The sequence below is a fragment of the Mus caroli genome, unplaced genomic scaffold, assembly GCF_978045245.1.
Source record: "Mus caroli unplaced genomic scaffold, Mus_caroli_1 scaffold_20, whole genome shotgun sequence".
NCBI lineage: Eukaryota > Metazoa > Chordata > Mammalia > Rodentia > Muridae > Mus > Mus caroli.
The window spans coordinates 44,784,946-44,800,817 of NW_028227275.1; the positions used below are offsets into that span (position 1 = coordinate 44,784,946).

Genomic DNA, 15,872 nt, shown 5'->3' on the forward strand with positions numbered 1-15,872 from the left:
CTAGTGGGGTTTGGAGGCTGGAATTCTAACATGACGTAGCTCTATCAATGTGTCCACCAGTCAGTCTTGTTCATTAACACTTCATTCTGTGAGACCAACGCTGATTTTTCTCTAAGTGAAGTCCCTAGTAACCTAGTCACCTCTGAGTAGATTCCTCTTCTAAAACATTCTTACCATTTATTATTACTATCACAGTGGGAGCCACATACACCCCTGTGGAAACTTAGGCTACATCCGAATGAGGACAGAGTGAACACTTCCTTTGTTCTTGGGTTGTTAGACTAAGAAGACATGATTTAGGAACCAGACAATACGGAAGCAAGAGTGCTCTCAACTCCTAGTGAGAGCAGCAGCCCTTGGTTCTTCCTGGTTACATGGGCTCCTGTAAGCTCCAGCTACAAAGCTATGACTAACATAAACACAGTGATCAATCAGATGCAGAGGTAACAAACAGAAGGTGGAAGGTTTTAACAGATAGAGGCCCAGGATATCTTCTGTGAGATAATATATCCCAAATATAATAGGGAATCTGCACCCATGAAATCTCAAAATTATGGTCACCTAAACAAGCCCTGAAAAATGACAAGCCAACATAGAGGGGAAAAAAATCTCACAAGGCCCCAACCCTACATGAGAAGCTACAGGCAATTATGGCTACTGAGAAGAGAAAATTCAGTCTTTTCCACTATGATTTGTCTAATCAAGTGCTCAGCGCTAAACACAAGGGCATATGAGCAACGCTAATAATTATTTATATATATATATGTATATATATATGTATAAAACACTAATTATAAAATAAAAGGGATCATGAATTTGAGAGGGAGTGTGTGTGTGTGTGTGCGTGTGTGTGTGTAGGAAGCGTTGGAGGGGAAGAGGAGAGGAGTCACCTCTGCAATGATGATTGATGTAAATACAGTAATTATGTATGAAATTCCCCAAAACAAAATATGAAAAATTGAGCTGGAGATATGGCTGATCATCCAGAAGACCCTGGATTCAATTCTTGAGACCTACTGGGCAGCTCCCAGTCATCTCAAACTCCGATTCCAGGGGATTTGATGCCCTCTTCTGGTCTCCACAGGCAACGCATGCACACAGTGCAAAGACAAACCACCATATGCATGAAGATAAATAAAATCACAAAAATTTATATTAAAAAAAGAAGTACCAAACATTTTGTTATTAAGTAATTGCATTTTAAAAGCTGTCTTGTTTTTAGTATTTTCCATTTTGGTGTATATTTCTACCTTCTGTTCTGTTAGCTTGGAAGGAATTTTCTAACACAAAGATTTTCATGTTTTTGGCCTTCATACAGTGTTTTTCTCATACCTGAATCTTACATAGTAAATGCTTAAATCTATTGAATGAGAAAACTCTCTTAAAACTAAATTAGCAGGTGATGTTTACGGATGGAAGTTGTATCAATTTCTCCATTAAAATTATTGATGATGTGAGCTATCATGTACTTGATATTTATGTGTTCTAGGCAGTTTTTCTATTACCTATTTTAATATTCCCTACAACAAAAGACAAATAGCATCATTGTTACAGTTTGAATCTGCGACGGCCCCCACAGGCTCATTTTTGGACTCCCAGTTGCCAGCTTGTGGTTCTATTCTGAAGAGAGCGGGCCCCTTAAGAAGTGGGGTCTGGGTGTTGAAGCAGACTTCTATATCCTTCTCCTGTCTACATGATTCTCTGGTCTAGTACCACGGGGAATCTACCACATGTTCTCCCCACCATGAACCCCATCACACCTTCTGCCTTTGAAAACCTCTGTCCTTTGGTTGTTTCTGAATGCATTTCCTCCCAACAATAGAAAAACTACCCAATATCTTAGGTGCTTACATTAAAATTGTTAACACAGAGAAAGTAACTGTTAGAGATCACTCAGCCTGTGGGTGGAGCTTTGTCTCAACCAGGGCAATTGGGTTCTTTCTACTTCTCTGTTCCTTAGTCAGGGACAGTTCAGAAGTACAACATCCTAAGTGTCCAAATGTCTGTCTTACTGCTGTGTGTATGTATATGTGTGCTGCGTACATGTGATTGTACAGGTGTGAGAGCCCAGTGGCCATGGGCAAGTTAGAGCAGGATGTCATGGGTCTCCATCATTTTCTCCCTATTGCTAGAGACAGTGTCTCTCACAGAACTGGAAGTTCATCGTTTAGACTAATCTGACAGCAAGAACTCTGCAGAGCCTCCTGTCTCTGCCCCACAACACCGACGCTGTAGGTATGCACCTGGCTTTTTATGTAGATGCTGGACATCTAAACTCAGGTCCGCATGCTTGCTCTCACCTTCTGAGCCATCTCCCTAGACTATTCCTAGGGTTTCTGTTCGTTTTCTTTTGTTTTTTAAGTGACACCTCATATTGTTTTAGTTTTTAAAAAAAGCCTAAAATTCCATTGCTTTTCTTTATAGATAATGTCACTGTAATATATTCAATCAAGGCAATAAAAGAAACCCTGAAAGGGGCAGTTATATCACCCAGCCCTGTGCCAACCAGGGGGGCTTCAGGCAACCTGAACTATTAAACAGCACACCTGGACATACACACATGCTATTATTACTATGGAGAAGAGAATAAGCAATAGCTTTAAGTTTTATAGAATGTAGATTTCCTGTTACAAGGTAAGTTCTTCCAAACAAAAGGAAGAAGTAGATGGCACTGAAGACCCCAGATGGCGAAAACTGTCTAGACTCTAGTGAGTTGGACCCAGGCATTTCATTGGGCAATCTGTAACACTGGGCTACAGCTCTGAAACGGTTTCATCTAAGATGGACAACAAGTGCTGGCCCAAATCCTGCATTCATCAGCTGTCTCCCTTACTCCACGGAACACTCCAGGGAACTCCTTGATCTGCATAATTTTATTTGTTTATTCATTCATTTATGTGTCTATGGCTGTTCGGCCTGTTTATGTGTGTGTACCACATTTGTTCAGTGCCCTGGAAGGCCAGAAGAAGGCACTAGATCTGCCGAGATTAGAGTGACAGACAAGCAGGGTTAAGAGCCTCTATGAGTGCTTGGAATTGAACCTGGGTCCTCTAATACTCTGTGATCGTAAGTGCTGAGCCATCTCTCTAGCCCTACTATTTTAAGGTGTCTCAGTTTTGAAGACATTTCAGTATACTAAGCTTGGACGAGACATCTGTAGTAACTTCTCCATCCATGTGTATCGCCATGTTTTCTCGTTGAAAACAATAAGAAAAACTCAAAATAGCCTTAAAGGGTTATTTTTATTTAATCATTTTAATAGGTAACACTAAAAATAATTTCATTAAAAAATTTCAATGATATGGTTAATCTATACAATATATGATATATTTTTCATGGGGGAATATAAATGTAAATGAATAAAATATAAAATTTATATATATACCCACACACACTACCAAACTCCAGCAACTTAGAGATAATCCCTGCTAATAATTTCAATTTAATCTTCAGTCACATCTATAATACAGATCATGTGTATCAATTCTATATAATAAACACCGTAATCAGGCTTGTAAATCTCCCCACTTAAGAGATGACAGGGAAGACATTATAAATATGTCAGGTGTCCTTGAGAAATAAATCATTAACTTAAGCCATTGGGGCTTTGTCAGAGGCTAATCAGTCTGGAATGGAGGATGAAAAACCAACTTCACCTGGCTCTAGTCTTCCATGGGGACAAAGAGAAATAGTTCTGTGGTATTTAGTGGAGGAAATGCAGTCTGAGAATTGTCTTGCTAGGAAATTTCTGTGTTGTATGAACAATAGCATGAACCTAGGTGGTGCAGTCCACCACACACCCATACTATGGGGCACAGCAGAGCTCTGCGATGATAAGCTCAGATGTGACTGTGACCATGGGCAGCTGCAACACTGTGGCAACTATTTGTATATCTAAACACAGAAAAATACCAGGTGACAAGAATTGTTCAGTGTCATGAACAATAATATTGGCACAGAATCGTATGTTCAGTTTTCTCCTGGTGTAAAGCTTGAAGCCATGGCCATGCCTGTATCAGACAAATGCTCAACAACTGGGTACATGTGTAGATCCACAAGAAATATTAGGATGTTCCTTTTTTTCCCTTCCTTTATTTAAAAACAAAACAAAAAAACCCATATTCTTAGTGATATGCACCTGGACCTCAAACACTCAGGAGTCAGAGGCAAGAGGATCATATGATCATAATTGTACATTTTACAATTAAATAAGCAGAAATAAATTAATGAAGAACTGATAGGTGACTTTATGGTTAACACTTTTATTAGTATAACTATAGGCCTTTGGCTCAAGGTCATATATGGTGATCAGAAACATCTTTCTCATGGCTGGGATGCTGCTCACTGGTAGAAGCCACAAGGCTCTGGGTTCTGCTTACTAAAGAGGAGCAAGGAGAAGAGACTGAGAAGGAGAACAATGAGGAAACAGAAGAGCAGAGAAGCTCAAGGGTGGAGAACAAGAATAAACAACAGACAAGCTGCTGAAAAGGAAGAGAGGAGTGAAGCCCGAGGGAGGGGTCTGTACTGGCTAGTTTTGTGTCAACTTGACACAGCTGGAGTTACCACAGAGAAAGGAGCTTCAGTTGAGGAAATGCCTCCATGAGATCCAGCTGTAAGGTATTTTCTCAATTAGTGATCAAGGGGGAAAGGCCCCTTGTGGGTGGGACCATCTCTGGGCTGGTAGTCTTGGGTTCTATAAGAGAGCAGGCTGAGCAAGCCAGGGGAAGCAAGCCAGTAAAGAACATCCCTCCATGGCCTCTGCATCAGCTCCTGCTTTCTGACCTGCTTGAGTTCCAGGCCTGACTTCCTTTGGTGATGAACAGCAGCATGGAAGTGTAAGCCCAATAAACCCTTTCCTCCCCAACTTGCTTCTTGGTCATGATGTTTGTGCAGGAATAGAGACCCTGACTAAGACAGGGTCCGACACCAGAAGTGAAGTCCTTGTTCATCACATCATGAACCAAGCTAAGTGAACCAAGCATAAGATCTGATTAAGAACCAATAAAAAGTTTAAAAACTATCCAGTGTGTGATCAGAGCCCAGCCAGGAAAATTCCCAAAAAACCTACTCAGAATTTTCAGAGCAGGGAAAAAAATGATAATGTTTAGACTTTGGTTTCAATCTCTCTCTCTCTCTCTCTCTCTCTCTCTCTCTCTCTCTCTCTCTCTCTCTCTCCCATACACACACACACACACACACACACACACACACACACACACACACACACAGTACTGAAGTATATCCAACCAAAGGCATATCCTAGACTAGATCCAATTAACACAGAGACATTCTGAACTGTTGGGGGAACTGTGCTGTATTTGCTCAGTACTGTCTGTAAATGTGATAAGGACTCAGAGGTCCAGGGGAGGTATTTCAACACCATGAAAGGAGAATTCTTACTCTGTCTCCATCCTCTTAGCTGTGACAGCCCATCTCTTCTTTCTTTGGGTTGCAAACCCAGAAACAGTGTCTTGGCCAAAGCTATAATCCCTGTCATAATGCACAGGAAACAGTTTGGCAGGTTTTAAAGAGGTATAAATGCAATTGTATTAAAGATGTCTGCTCTGTCTTTTAATGTATCAACTCCAGATTTAGCTTGAAGGACAGATGTCTATGAGAACTAATTCTGGGAAATCCATCTTGATATTAGGAAGGCCTGGGTTAGGTGTGGGGCAAGTACCTTGACACTAAAAGCAAAGCAAAGCAAAACAAACCCAATACAGAAAATACTGTAAATCACCATGACCAAGCCAAAAGGACTAGTCAGTTAGATGTGCACATTAGCAAGGATCATGGTGAAGGCACCATGCTCAGTCACAGACCGGAAAGCTAGTTTAAACACAAAGACTGAAAGCTTAGTTTGAACACACAGTGATACATGCTGGCTATCTTCTTGTTCTGGGCTTTCAGAGGCTCTGAAATGATGTGTCCATGAAAGGATTACAGCCGAATAGTTGGCTGCTTGCTGGTATGTTAACACAGGGAAATACGAGAGGAAGAGAAGTCAGAACGCAGCGCAGCACTACAACCTTGCTTGTCTAGCCCACTGGTTCATGCTTATTTCCTTATTTGGAGACAAAAGAGAAAGACATTCATTCCCCCAAACAATAGGAAGGCTGAGACTCTGCACACTCAAAAGTAGATCTGTGCAAAACTGCAGAGAGTAATACGCAATGTTTATACATAACTAAAAGACAAGTAAAAGGAAATAATCTGGAACATTCTCCCCTGTATCCCTGCATCCCTGTGTACTCGTGCACTTACCAGCTAGCTACCTTTTGCAGGGGGTTGGGAGGAGAGGTAGGTTCTCTCACAGGTCTGGAGCTTGCCAAACAGTGTTGGCCTAGGTGGCTACAAAGCCCCAGGGATCTGCCTGTATCCACCTGAGCTGATGTCTTCATGGAGTTTAGCACACAAATTAGCTCCCCAGCCTCTACAGTATGTCTTAGCTACGTTGTTTGTGGTCTAGAGTGCATTTTCCACAGTTCTGCAGGACAGAAAGGCGGTCAGGATTCACTCCTAGATTTTTCTCACAAATATATACCAAGGTAGGCACAGTCAAGTCTGCTTTGACTTAAAGTTGTGAGCAGCACACTTTCAGACCAAGAACAAACGGTCAGGAATTTATTCTTGTTTTGTCCCACCCAAACCAGAATTCTAGTTTCAGAAACTAGAATTCTGTAGTTCTGGATTACTTTAGCAGTTTAAGAAATTGGAAGTAATGGCATCTGCATGCTTTACAACAACTGAACATAAAAGAGATCCCTCCAATATGACACGTGCTTCTGAGAGTGTGCCCTGCTCAGGGCTGGCTGCTGGCTGTGGGCAGTACTTTCCTGTTGTGCTTAAGGATCAGTTCAGTGCTTGATGAAGCTCAGATGAAGGCAGGCCTGAGAAAAAGCTCCAAAGTGGGTATGACCTACCTCACAGAATTAAGAAATCTAACGGTGAAACTGACAGTGTGTCCAGGTTACACAAGCTCTGGTCATCTGAGAAAATGCCTTCATCAGATTGGCCTGTGGGCATTTTCTAGATTAAAGATTGATGTGTAGAAATGGCCCAGCCCCATTCTGGGTGATACCACCCCTGGACAGTGGCATAAGCAAGCATGCTGAGCAAGCCATGGAGAACAAGTCAGTAGGCAGCACATCGCCTCTGTCTCTTGCTTCAGCTCCTGCCTCCATGCTCCTGCTCCGACTGCCTTTCATGATTGACTATAAACTGTAACATAAAATAAGCCCTTTCCTCCTCAAGGTGTTGGTGGTCATGGTGTTTGTCATAGCAATAGAAAGCAAATGGATAAAGAAGCTTTATCACTTTAATCTGTGGCACAGTATATCATCTTATGAACCAAATGAACTGGGCTATGTTATTACATACTGAATAATTTACTGGTAGAAATTTGAAGATGTCTGATAAGAAATGTGACTGAACTAATATACTTTTATACCTACAAACCACAAATAGATTTCTACTGTAAGATCAGGTGAAATCTATGACGATGTAAACAATGAACCTGACTGTTGTGTGAGATTTAGCTGACAGGTTATTTAGAGAATTGACTTCTTTGATATTTAGATAATTTCAAAGTGGTAAACTGCTTGCCATTAAGTCACAATATGCAGATCTTCATAGATACAGCATATTTACTGAGTATAAAATGTATACAGGTGGACACTGATCTTACCCTTGCTAGTATGAAAGAATAAGAATGAAATGATATGTTTCTTCTATCTTCTATGTAGATAACACAGGCGGATTTTATTTTAGTGGCTAGCACACTGACTATAAGAACTAAGATCTACACAGTAAGTCTTACTGTCTTTGGTCCATGTGCCCTATTCTGAGAAAAAAGCAGGTGTACTTTTTAAGCTTCTCGATGTGAATTTTTCCGGCTTTGTGTTTGTTTTGTCATCCGGCCCTCATGTCACAGTAGTGAAACAATCGACTCTTTACAATATCTGAAGTGTGCAATATAGTAAAAATACAGTCTCCAAGAATTATGGAACAACAAGTAGGCACAAGAATAGATTTAAAAAACAGAAATAGAGAGATATAACAGTAAAAATTCCAAAGGCAACTGCCCAGCTCACATTTTGATAGCTGATAGCTATACATTTTACTATGCTTGTAGGCGCTTTGCATTTCAGCTAAGGGGCCAATGGCTGGTTAATAGGCCTCAGCTCATTAATTGTTGCAAACCTCTGCATACTGGGTATAAACTGTAATGAGACTAGTAAGACCAGAAAAACAAAAACAAAAACAAAACAACAAAACAATAGCACTATCTTAAAAAGACCAAGAAGGCACGAATTCTTATATACTTTAAAGACAGAAAATTCTGACAGGGCAGATATTAGTCACCAATTGCTGGGGTTTTTCAGTTCCTTCCCTGTGTTTCCACCTTTACTTAGTAGGCATGAGTCTATCCATCTGCAAGCTCTGATGTGATTACCGATTGCACCGCCATTCACACACATCCTCTGAACTTTAGCTAAAAGGTTGTTTCCTATTCCTCTTATTATCTTCCAGAGTCAACTGATTCATAAACCTCTATCACCCTCAAAATCCATATTGGCACCTGTTAAACTTTCCCTGAACAGAGACGAGTCATGATCCAGAGCCAGCTTTCCAGACAGAGTTATGAAGAACAGTTCCCAAGTAACTCCCTGCTCAGTCAGTAGACTACTTACTAGCAGCAGATAGGCAGAAACACCAAGACACTACAAGGTTCCACAATGAACTGATTTTGAAGCCAGTTACAAAGTTATTCACATCTGCCAAATGAACGTTCTGCTTACCCACCCATCATACAAACATTGTTTTAAACAAAAGGAAAACAAAACAAAACAGGGTGACTCACACAAATCTCCCAGGTCCTATCCTGCAAGGGAGGCTAGGAGACAATCTTGTGATTCTCTTAGAGATTTCCATGTTTTCATTTTCAAAACCTCTGCATAGTGTGGCCGTATCAAACAGGCTCTGCTCAGATCCAAGCATGCAGACCTGCTCACATTCCTGAAGGAGAAGCCTGCCATTCTGAGAGTACTGTGGGTTGGTTTTGCAGGGTTATTCATGATTACTTAAAATCATCCACATTAGTAAGCGAGCTCAGTGGGGAGAAGTGCCTGGAGCCAAGCCTGGGAACCTGAGTTCCATCCCTACAGCCTCTCCCACAGGCTGCCCTGTGATATTCATGTGTGCACTGTTGTATGTATGTAAACACACCAAATAAATACCTATAAGAACTAAAGACATGAATTTCGTCATTTATTTCTATCCAGTGATAACATGATCAATCACCATCCATCCAAAGAGTACTTACCTCATTGTCTGACTCCACAAGAACTTGATCATATTCGCTAAGCGCTACTAGAAACATGATGGAGGTGACATTTTCAAAGCAGTGTATCCATTTTCTTCTCTCTGATCTTTGGCCCCCTACATCGACCATTCTGCAAGGTTAACAACATTTATATTAATAACTTAAAAAAATCAAGAATATACATATAAATACTACTTACAAACTAGGGAAAACACACTACTTTAAAGACAGTGGCATCTAACTCAACTAATTAATATTGACTATATAATAATTATCTGCTACTTGACAGAAATAAGGCACGGTAGACACAGAAACTGCTGTGGTTACCCGGATGTTATGTAGATATGTATGAAAATTATTAACTATGTAATGATATTTTACTAAATTATACACAACAAAGGCAAACATTGTTTTTTATCTTCAGTCCAATAACAAATAATAAACTTCCCTTTCCTTTCCTAGGTGTCAGAGTGAGGACCCTCACATGGTACTGGAGGAGGCCAGGCATGGTCATGGACACATTTAAAGGATACAAGATGCCATGCATTTCCATACACAGAGGGTACTAAATGTAAACAAAGCCTGCTTATGCTTCTGCCCATAGGATAAGAATTTGGGGCTTTTTCTTCTTTCAATATTGGTAATAATTTGACATTTCCAATGATATCTGGCAGCAATGGAACAATTAGCCTAGTGCCCAAACCAACTTGCCACCCTGCTGGAAATGAAGTGTGGTGTATGACATGAAAATGTTCTACAGTGCCACACAGGGGCATCATCTGAACTATTTTCCTGGTCTGCTTTTAACGCATCCACACTGTACCTGGTTATCCTCAGATACCAGCATTGACACCAAGAAGGACGTGGAGATGTGTGTGACACTAAATCAGCTTCTCCAAATTGCTGAACCCAAACCTTGACAAATGTATCCAACATTCAGAGGAAAGGAGTCTCAGAAAATAAGAAAGTTAGTATGCAAGTGAGAAAGCAGTGCTCTTTACCAATCCACAGAACAGAGTGTCTGCTCAGGGTGTTTTCCTGACTCTCCACATTAAGTCTACAGAAGAACTCAAAGACCTTCTGCTTTTCTGTTTTGCACATTTCTCCGTGTGCGTTCGTGGGTGTGTGCAGCACAAGTGTGCATGTTTGTGTGGAGGACCGAGGATGACTATCAGGAGTCTCCTCTTGTCCTTGTCACCGTGTTTTAAGATAGGATCTCTCACTGAACCTGGAGTTCATCAATTGGCTTCCCTGGGTGCCCAAGGAGCCCCAGGGACCTTTCTGGTTTGCACCTTCTACTTCCAGACCTTAGCTTATGGGATAGGACACCACATCTGGAATTTTATGTGGATCATGGGATCCACAAAGAAAGCACTTTATTGACCAAGGCATCTCTCCGGACCCGAAGTCAAGGATCATTCTCACCACCATTTCTAAAAGGCTGTAAAGGTACAAAAGTGAGACCCAAGAGGCCAACCAGTAGGTCCAAGAGTTCTGTGAGTGCTGGGCATCAGATATAAAGATGCTGACCCACCCCAGCACCACTGAGTGGAAAGGGGCTACTCATTTCACAAGGAAGTTCTATTCGAGGAAGTCTGCTTCAGGCACTCAGTGCTATGCCTCTGAGGAGGGCCAGAAACTAGACAATAAAGTCTACTTTCACTGTAGTGCCAAAAAGTATGCTTTAACACTAGTGTGTTGAACAACAACAAAATGTGTCAAGAGTATAATGAAATACTCATCAGTGTTTGAGATTGCAAATCAACCAAGACGTGAAAATCGTCAAGGACTGTATTATGTGTTTTTGAAAATTTTCTGTAAAATGGTAGTAAAAGTAAGTAAATCCGGATATCCAGATGTTATAAGCTCAAAATATGTAAGTCAGAATGCTGGCCTCAGGAGCCTTGGTGGTCATCTTAATAGACCCATCACAGAATTAAGAATCAGAGGCTTCCGAGTATTTCTAAAGTGTTACCTACTTCACAGCCATGTGCTTTTGAGCATTATGTGGGGGTAAGATTACACCACAGGTGCAAAGAATGAATAGAGAGACAAGACAAGACAAGACAAGACAAGACAAGACAAGACAAGACAAGACAAGACAAGAAAAAAGGTTTTTTGGCAGGAACAGCATAGCACATGTCAAACTGAGCCCCATGGCAGAGGCATGAGGCAGGGGGGCCACAGAAGAGGTGTCTCACAGCCTCAAGCACAGGCCCACCCTCAGTGAGGAGGCTCTGGAGAGTCAATTCAACATTCAAGTCAAAGGCATAGACTCGTGGGTCCTTTCCTCAAAGCTCCAGGTAAGTGGTTTATACTCCGACTAAAAGTATAATTAAGTGACTCTGAAATAGCAAAGTGAAAATGTACTGTTTTTCTCTCCTTAAAAAGTGGGTCAGTTGAAGTATCAATACAAACAGCGGCAGTGAGCAGGGGAATAATACATTTCCATTTTGTTTTGCCATATCAATTTATATTAAGTTAATTACCCTACTTTTAAAATCATGAATTTTGAAAACTCTTAAGCATTTTGTTGTGTTAAAACAAAACAAAACAAAACAAAACAAAACAAACCAGCACACCTTTTTACTGATACTGAGAAATTCTGCATTGGTACCAGACAACCTGGAGAAAATATCGATATGGAAGTTTTCAATGGCAGGCATGCATGGTAGTTCCTGTCTAATATACAGTTTGAGTAAATGTGATATACTACCAGCAACTAATTTTCTGTGGATTTAAATGGAAATGAAAATTCCAGAATCTTTTTTTTTTAAAATGGGATGAACGATACTCTGTGCAAAGCTGATGGGTTTAAAGGTGTTAATGAACTCAGTTACTACCTGAAAATGACACTTTGTAAGTCAAAGGGGTATTCGATGATCCCTGTAGTGGGGACTCGAACTCTAAGCACGTCTTGTTGTGTAGGCAGATAGGAAGGGTCGGCTACACGGTCCAAGTCATTCAGATAGCTGGAAGAGGAAGACAAGAGAATGTCAGTTACCATCACTCTAATCCCATAGAAAGGGCAAAAACTGAGTCGCAGAGAAAAAGGAAAGTTTGTAAGGTGACAGGCTAGGAAGCAGGCAAGGCCACACTTCCCCTGCTCAGAGAAAGGCTCTCCACCCCGTCACCTACTTACCACATTCCCATTTCCTCAGCAGCTGAACTCATGTAAAAGAAGGGAGAGCTGGTAAGAAACCGCAGTGAGTCTCCTAAAATCTATTTGTTTATCAGGCTTGGCTGGTGAATCAAGAGTTAAAGTTTTAAACTATTTATACAAAGTAAATTTGCATAAACAACCATATAATAAAGCTGAGTGTAAGGTCGGGATTTATCTTCTCTGTTGTTTGCAGACAGCAGGCTTTTCCTGGAATGAAGTTTCCTCATTCCCCTGAGAAGACAGACAGCATCATACCATGTCTTTAATTATGTCCAAAGCCCAAGTCATTTGTTATTCATGAAAAGCCATGAGATTTTAAGTTATGATAACAATAATGTCTAATGTCAGATGCTCTTCTTTTAGAGTCACCTACCCTAACTTTTATGTATCTGACCATGATACTTACGCATTTCCACGGGGTGGGGAGAATCAAACATTGTATTTTTTGTTGAAATAATTTTAGACTTACAAGAAACTTCGATTTATCACAGAGAATTCCTTGTATAAATCTTTCAGTTGGCTTCCCCTTAGTGATAGCATCTTCTTTTTTTTTTACAGATGGTTATGAGCCACCATGTGGTTGCTGGGATTTGAACTTGGGACCTTCGGAAGAGCAGTCGGCTTCGTAACAGACCTTAGTTATGTGTATTCGTCCATATATTACACATATGAGTGTGTGTGTTTGTGACACAGAGTCTATGAAGTTTTGCCACATATAGGAATCTGTGTAATCACCGCCTTAATCAGGGCACAGAGCTTTCCAGTTGGTACCAAGAAACTGACTTGTGTCATCACTGGCAAACCTGACCCCTGGCAATTACACTTCACCATCAGTATGATTCTGTCCTTCCCAAAACCTATCCCATTCACTTTCCAGGATCTTAAAGTGTAGGACATAAATTGTAATGTCACAAATGGTGACATTTGACAGGTCTGGTGACAGCCAGGTAGAGGTGACTGTTCTGAGAAGCACTGCCATCATTTCAAAGAGAAACTATATTCTCCTGGCCCTGGAAATGATGAAACACAGGGATGGCTTCAAAGGGCATGGCCACAAAGTGACTAACCTGTGAGGAAGAGGCAGAAAAAAGGTGGAGCCATTAACAGAACTGGAAGGAACCAAACCTTCAGCTGGTAAGGACCACAAACAAGATCCAGTGAGTTTGAATGTTTGGTGTTCATGGTAGTTACAACTCAGAAATTACAAAACTCCTCGGCTGACGACTCTGATTCCTATACAGAGACTCAGTTTAAGCATTAAAGCTTTTAGCATGTTATTCTTATTACTGGAGTTTCTTGATGAATGAGACTCAAATGTGAAACGAAATGTTACAAGGGAAGTGTGTGTTACGCCTCTATGATTCATGAACTCACAGCAGTAAAGTCCGGCATTAATGTGGAAGTAAAATCACTGCCCTGTGGGAAGCGTATCAGTCCTTCAAGTTCATACTCCAGGGCCGTCTTCCAGACACATCAACACTTCTGCAGCCAGAAACAGCTCTCTACTGACCAGTAAGAGCTCGCTTCTTACCTTCAATTATTATAAAACTGGCTCGGGACCAAAGGGGGTGCTTGGAGAATACAACTGTAAAGCTATATTTTAGAGAATCCTGGCATAGTCCTAGAGCCACCTAATGGATTAACATGCTGGGAATTCTCTGTAGAAGAACTATATCTCCTCTACAGATACTGTGGCCCTTATCAGATACAAAAGCAAGAAGCTATTCTGAACAAATACAACTTTCTAATTTATCAGATCCTTGATTTGAAAATTTCAAGCTTATATTCTAAAATGTATGTGACCATCATTTTATATGCAAGAACTCAGAAATTTCAGAGAAATCAAAGAAGTTTGCATTTACAGTGGCAAGATAAAAATGAAACTAAGAAATATGCTTCCATTCTAGTTATGACCATGCACTCAAGAGCGTGCATGTGCATGCATTCGTGCGCGCGCACGTGCGCGCACACACACGCACACACACACACACACACACACACACACACATGCACGCACACACATACAAAGAGAGGTCACACACAGAGAGGTCACAAAAGAGGGCTATTAATTCTTGTGTACACGGTTCTATGGCAGCCTAGGAATGAGGGAAATATGGTTTTGTTTCTTAAAGATGAACCAAGAGTACCCAATGCTAGCACCATTTCAAGCACAAATGTATGTTTTCCAGGGATGATATTAAAAATCAGTACACAAAGTGGGAATTTATCTATTCAACTGTGCTGACAGCATCTCTCCCATCAGGAAAAAGTGCAATAACTTCCCCAAAACTATGTATGCCACATGGAGTCAGGATACATACCTGCAACTGGAAAGTCACTTGCAAAGGCTCAGCAGCCACCCTATAAAACGGACAGTGGCATCTCTGTGCATAGGGTACCACTCTCTTTCCTCTTCATCCTTTGTACAGCTCATGTAGATAACAACTACTGACACTGAACATTTGTTGTTTGCCAAGTTTTGTTCTACTTCAATACTGTCACCATCATGACAGGGAAATAGTCATTTAAAATGTTCCATGCAGACTACAGACATGACTCATTGATTAAGCAGAGGGCTGGGTTCAAGTCACTGTATCTACATAGCAGCTCATAACTATCTCTATCTAGCTCCACTTCCAGGGGATCTTGATGCCCTCCTCTGTCATGTTGTCAGTACTAGGCTTGTACATGGTGCACAGACATACATGCAGACAAAAAACTCATACACATAAAATAAGTAATTTTAAAAAATGTTCCATATATTTCTGATTAAGTTAAAAGTAAGGATAATCTTGCTGGATAGTCTGGCTTTGTCTCCGTTGGATGGGGAAGGAAAAGGCTCACTTCATTTGAGGTAGAAAGCCAAATTACTGTAGTTTAGCAAAAGGGAAAGGCTGAATAGTATCTGTTTCTACTAGTTGCAGCATATAACACCTACATCCAACACCAACCATCCCCAACACCCCCTCCAAATAAAAGCAACACAAAATCAAAACAAACTCACCAACCAAACAAAAGAGGCACAGTCTGTCTATATAATTGTTTTTCTATGGAATGGCTCAGAAGGTGAAATACTGAAGACACAATTTGTGAAGCAGAAAAGAAAAGACAACTGAGAACTGTATCTCTCACTGCTCAGGAAAGGCCACTGTGGGCAGCTTGTGCCTGCATGCCCCAGCTCAGGTGTCCCATGTCCCACCATGGCTTGGCAAGCAGGACTCAGGAGAGCTCCGGGCAGTTTTGTACTTTATATTGGCTTGGGGGAGGGGAGTTACTTTGTAGCCCCAGAAGTGGGGTTTCTAGTGTACTAAGTATACCCTCCTCATTTGTGCCTGCCACATTTTGGATGGAATAAAGTAATCTCTAATCTCTTTATTTTCCACT

At 40.9% G+C, this 15,872-nt stretch overlaps 1 protein-coding gene across 1 annotated transcript in view; it reads right to left on the minus strand.

The window, feature by feature from the left end:
- LOC110285306 (guanine nucleotide-binding protein G(q) subunit alpha) overlaps window positions 1-15,872 on the minus strand; it is a 252,470-nt gene that overhangs the window by 38,260 nt on the left and 198,338 nt on the right. Inside the window, exons 4-5 of the mRNA XM_021151368.3 lie at window positions 12,169-12,297; window positions 9,326-9,455 (exon numbers count right to left, since the gene is read on the minus strand). Of these exons, the coding sequence (XP_021007027.2) occupies window positions 9,326-9,455; window positions 12,169-12,297 (259 nt within the window). The remainder of the gene's footprint in view (window positions 1-9,325; window positions 9,456-12,168; window positions 12,298-15,872) is intronic.